General features: G+C 43.0%; 1 protein-coding gene across 6 annotated transcripts in view; it reads left to right on the top strand.

The window, feature by feature from the left end:
• Window positions 1-5000, top strand: part of LOC131347815 (low-density lipoprotein receptor-related protein 1B-like) — a 216989-nt gene that overhangs the window by 164289 nt on the left and 47700 nt on the right. For all 6 annotated transcript variants that reach the window (XR_009203830.1, XR_009203831.1, XM_058382212.1 and 3 more), the window contains 5 exons: window positions 41-169; window positions 1507-1626; window positions 2913-3023; window positions 3127-3282; window positions 3429-3557. Coding sequence is in view for 4 of the 6 variants with exons in the window: in XM_058382212.1 (XP_058238195.1) it covers window positions 41-169; window positions 1507-1626; window positions 2913-3023; window positions 3127-3282; window positions 3429-3557 (645 nt within the window). In the remaining 2 variants the exon portion in view is untranslated. The remainder of the gene's footprint in view (window positions 1-40; window positions 170-1506; window positions 1627-2912; window positions 3024-3126; window positions 3283-3428; window positions 3558-5000) is intronic.

The following is a 5000-nucleotide window of genomic DNA, read 5'->3' as shown; positions in this document are numbered from 1 at the left end:
GGTGTTTGCGTGTTATTAAGGTTGTGGTCTCTCCCCTCAGTGCTGAACTCCTCCTGTAACACACACTCCGAGTTTCAGTGCGCTAATGGAGAGTGTATCGACTACGAGCTGGCGTGTGACGGCGATGCTCACTGCAAGGACAAATCTGATGAGAAGAGACAGTACTGCGGTGAGAGAGAGAGAGAGAGAGAGAGAGAGAGAGACGTTATTAGTGTTTAGACTGTTTTAATTACACCCTCTCCCCCACTCCCCTCCCCCCACTTCCTGGTGCACCCTGGGTTGATGTGTAAAGCGTGTGGAGGAAGCAGTGTGGACACTCTTCTGCTTTTAGCGCACTCTGTTGTGTAGATCTTCTCCTCTCCAGTCTGCTTCGGCTGCATTAGTCACTGTGCTCTGACATTTATGAAACAGACGCTGCACACGGCGGCTCAGGAGGCGGCAACACTCGCTGTTTTGTCTGAGAAGTTTTTATTCCTGTCCAAGCTGAACTGAGCTGCTGCCCGAGGCTTTCAGCAGGATTACACCAGACACCTGAGAGAAACCTGCAGTGTGGAGGATTACAGACGCTTCATACCTCCACCTGGCTTAGTACCCTAATAATAATAATAATAATAATAATAATAATAATGATAATAATAATAATAATAATGATAATAATAATAATGATAATAATAATAATAATAATAATGATAATTATAATTATAATTATAATTATAATTATAATTTATAATGATAAAAATAATGATAATAATGATGATGATAATGATAATAATGATAATAATAATGATAATAATAATAATGATGATAATGATAATAATAATGATAATAATGATGATGATAATGATAATGATAATAATAATAATAATAATAATAATAATAATAATGATAATAATAATGATAATAATAATAATAATAATAATAATAATAATAATAATAATAATAATAATGATGATGATGATGATGACTGTATGAGATGATAAATGATAGTCAGTGGTACTGCACTTGTTCCTGAGTGCCTGTTAAACAGAGCTGCAGTAGATCGATACTGAGGCGCTTCAGCTGGTGAGTTTTTAAATAAACACAGATGGAGTAAATTTGCAGCCTCAGATTTAAACAGTGTGTGTTTCCAGCTGTGACGGAGGTCTTAATGCCTGTCTGTCCATTACAGTGCTGTCACCACATCCAGCCACCGCACCTCGGGTCAGAACTGAGCCCTGAATCTATTCTGACATAGAGCTTTATATCTCTAACTGTGACATCAGGAGAGAGGGGAAACACACACACACACACACAAACACACACACACACACACAAACACACATAAACTTGATGTGTCCAAATGCTGTCTCTGTGTGTTTATCTGTGGGGTTGATCGCAGGGGGCGGGACAATCAGTTTCTACAGAGCTTTTTAATTGGACAGAATGATCATTTATTTTTCATAATGTTAATATGACCCTCTCTTTCTCTCTCTTTCTCTCTCTCTCTCTCTCTCTCTCTCTCTGTAGATAAGCGTGGTTGTAGAGGAGGTTATAAACTCTGTAATAATCAGCGCTGTGTAGTGAACACTCGTTTCTGTGATGGAGTGAATGACTGTGGTGATAACTCAGACGAAGCCTTCTGCAACAGTAAGCACATCCATCCATCCATCTGTCCATCAATCCCTCCACCCAAACGTCTATCCATTCATCCATCCATCTGTCCATCTATCCCTCCACCCAAACATCTACCCATTCATCCATCCATCTGTCCATCCATCCCTCCACCCAAACATCCATCCATTCATCCATCCATCTGTCCATTCATCCCTCCACCCAAACATCTATCCATTCACCCATCCATCTGTCCATCCATCCCTCCACCCAAACATCCATCCATTCACCCATCCATCTGTCCATCCATCCCTCCACCCAAACATCCATCCATTCACCCATCCATCTGTCCATCCATCCCTCCACCCAAACATCCATCCATTCATCCATCCATCTGTCCATCCATCCCTCCACCCAAACATCTATCCATTCATCCATCCATCTGTCCATCCATCCCTCCACCCAAACATCTATCCATTCATCCATCCATCTGTCCATCCATCCCTCCACCCAAACATCTACCCATTTATCCATCCATTTGTCCATCCATCCCTCCACCCAAACATGTATCCATTCATCCATCCATCTGTCCATCCATCCCTCCACCCAAACATCTATCCATTCACCCATCCATCTGTCCATCCATCCCTCCACCCAAACATCCATCCATTCACCCATCCATCTGTCCATCCATCCCTCCACCCAAACATCCATCCATTCACCCATCCATCTGTCCATCCATACCTCCGCCCAAACATCTACCCATTCATCCATCCATCTGTCCATCCATCCCTCCACCCAAACATGTATCCATTCATCCATCCATCCCTCTGCCCAAACATCTACCCATTCATCCATCCATCTGTCCAACCATCCCTTCACCCAAACATCCATCTGTCCACCCAAACATCTACCCATCCATCCATCTGTCCATATATCCATCTTTCTTTCCCTTTATTTGTCCATCCATATCTTTTTGTCTCTGTTCTTCTGCTCTCTCCTTATTTTTCTACTATATTCCATTTTTCTCTGTTTTTCTATTTATTTATAACTGAATTCATTTGTTTTCTTCTGTTATGAGTTGTTATAAATGATTTTAAATATTTGATTTGATCTGATTATTGATTAGTTTGACTGTAAAAGCTGGACAGTATGGACCACTGGTCTGTTATTGTCCATGAGAGAATGGCTAGAATGTACTGGTCATTTAATTGGTTCTCAGGTTATCAGTAGCCTTTAACATTTTATTTCTGTATTTAATTTTTTATGTACTGAAGGTTTTTATGTATGTAGGTTTTAACGTGTGTTTGTCGTGTTCTCAGATGTGTGCTCGTCTTTCGAGCGGCGCTGCGCAGACGGGTCGTGTGTGTCGCAGACGTCCTGGTGTGATCAGATCATCGACTGCACAGACGCCTCAGATGAGAAGAACTGCAGTAAGATCAGTCTGCATTACGCACTCACTCTGTGTGTGTGTGTTAGTGTGTTAATCCCTGCCCGTGTGTGCGTGTGTTTGTGTATGTGTGTGTGTGTGTGCAGGTCATGTAGACTGTGTTGATTACCACCGGTTGGGGGTGCGAGTGGATGACAGCGTGTTCCTCAGGTGTAACTCCACGTCTCTGTGTGTTCTTCCTCACTGGGTGTGTGACGGAGTGGACGACTGCGGTGATTACTCAGATGAAACACACTGCCATGGTACGCTTCTTTATTACTGTCATTCCTTGTGGTACAGAAGCCCCAGCACCCCCGCCCACAGTGTCTGCTATAAATTCTTTAAAATCTGTAATAATGTTGTTTTTAGTAATAACAATCGTATGTGTTGACCTGTTGGTCCTCCTCAGCTGTGGCTCCTGCAGGTCAGCTGTGTGCAGAAGGTCTGTTCTCGTGTCCCAGTGGAAGCTGTGTCTCTACCGCATGGCTGTGTGATGGACAGAAGGACTGTAAGGATGGAGAAGATGAGCTGCACTGTGGTAATCTATCTGTTATCCATTAGTCATGCCTATCAGGGTTTACTGGTCTGCTCTATACACACAAGTTCATAAAGAATAAAGCATGGGTGGGGGGGGCTGTTATAGGAAACTAATCAGTGATGAAGCACTGTACCACCCTGACTTCCTCTAACACCACAGCAACATCAGACTTTTTATCCCTTTCCAGAAGTTGTGTAAGTACTCCACTCGTAATGTTGTGGAAGTCAGGGAGGTTCTCTCATCATGGCATTAATGTTAGGATTACACTCTGATTTGATTGGTCATGTCTGGTGGCTGGTGTCTGCAGCCTGTGTGGTAGAGTTCATTCTCACTGAGCATCATCAGCAGAATTACACCATCACTCTCTTATAGCCGATCGAGTTGCTAGCTAATTAACCGTTAGCATATGAGATTAGCGCTCTGCATAAATGACTGGGGTAAAGCTGGAAAGAGGACACAGACATGCAGTGGTCATCAGGGAAGTGGTGAAAGGAATTATGGGTAATGTCTTTTTAATGGACTTAAGCATTTATACAGAACTACTACTATAAAATTCTCTCTCTGATTCCTTCTCCCTCTCTACTATCTCTCTCTCTCTCTCTCTCTCTTTCTTCCTCTTTCTGTATCTCTCTCTCCCCACTCCCTCCCGCTCTCTCTCTTTCTCTCCTTCTCCCTCCCGCTCCCCCCCCCTCTGTACCTCACTCTCTCTCCCTTCTCTCTCTCCCTTCTCTCTCTCTTTCTCTTTCTCTCTCACTCGCTCTCTCTCTCTCTCTCTCTCTCTCTCTGTACCTCGCTCTCTCTCTCTCTCTCTCTCTCTCTCTCTCTCTCTCTCTCTCTCTCTTACTCGATCTCTTTCTCTCTCTCTCTTACTCGCTCTCTCTCTCTCTCTCTCTCTCTCTCTCTCTCTCTCTCTCTTTCTCTCTTTCTCTGTACCTTGTGCTCTCTCCCCCTCTCTCTCCCTCTCTCTTACTCACTCTGTGTCTTTCTCACTCTGTATCTTTCTCTCTCTCTCTCTCTCTCTCTCTCTCTCTCTCTCTCTTTCTCTCCCTCCCTCTCTTTAGTAAATTGATGGTTAATTTGTTGATGTAGAAGGTGATCACTCAGCATAAACGAGGCAGGAAAAATAGTTTCATGTCAGAAATGAATCAACTTCAATAAAGTGTCTCCCTCTCTGTATATCTCTCTTACACCCTCCCTCTCTCTCTCTCTCTCTCTCTCTCTCTCTCTCTTTGACCTTGTTTTCTTTTTTGTCCCCAAATCGATTGGCTGAGTAGCAAGCAAACACACATCATCCCGCTGAGAAAGGCATATTTACATGTGTGTGTGTGTGTGTGTGTGCGTGCGTGTGTGTGTGTGTGTGTGTGTGTGCGTGTGTTCACATTAATTATAAGGAATCAGATAATTGTGTTTTGTGAGTGTAAACAAACACACACCATTATTATT

The sequence above is a fragment of the Hemibagrus wyckioides genome, linkage group LG27 (assembly GCF_019097595.1).
Source record: "Hemibagrus wyckioides isolate EC202008001 linkage group LG27, SWU_Hwy_1.0, whole genome shotgun sequence".
In the NCBI taxonomy this organism is placed as follows: Eukaryota; Metazoa; Chordata; class Actinopteri; order Siluriformes; family Bagridae; genus Hemibagrus; species Hemibagrus wyckioides.
The sequence above is the reverse complement of the archived record's forward strand: the minus strand, read 5'-3'. Positions and strand labels throughout refer to the sequence as shown.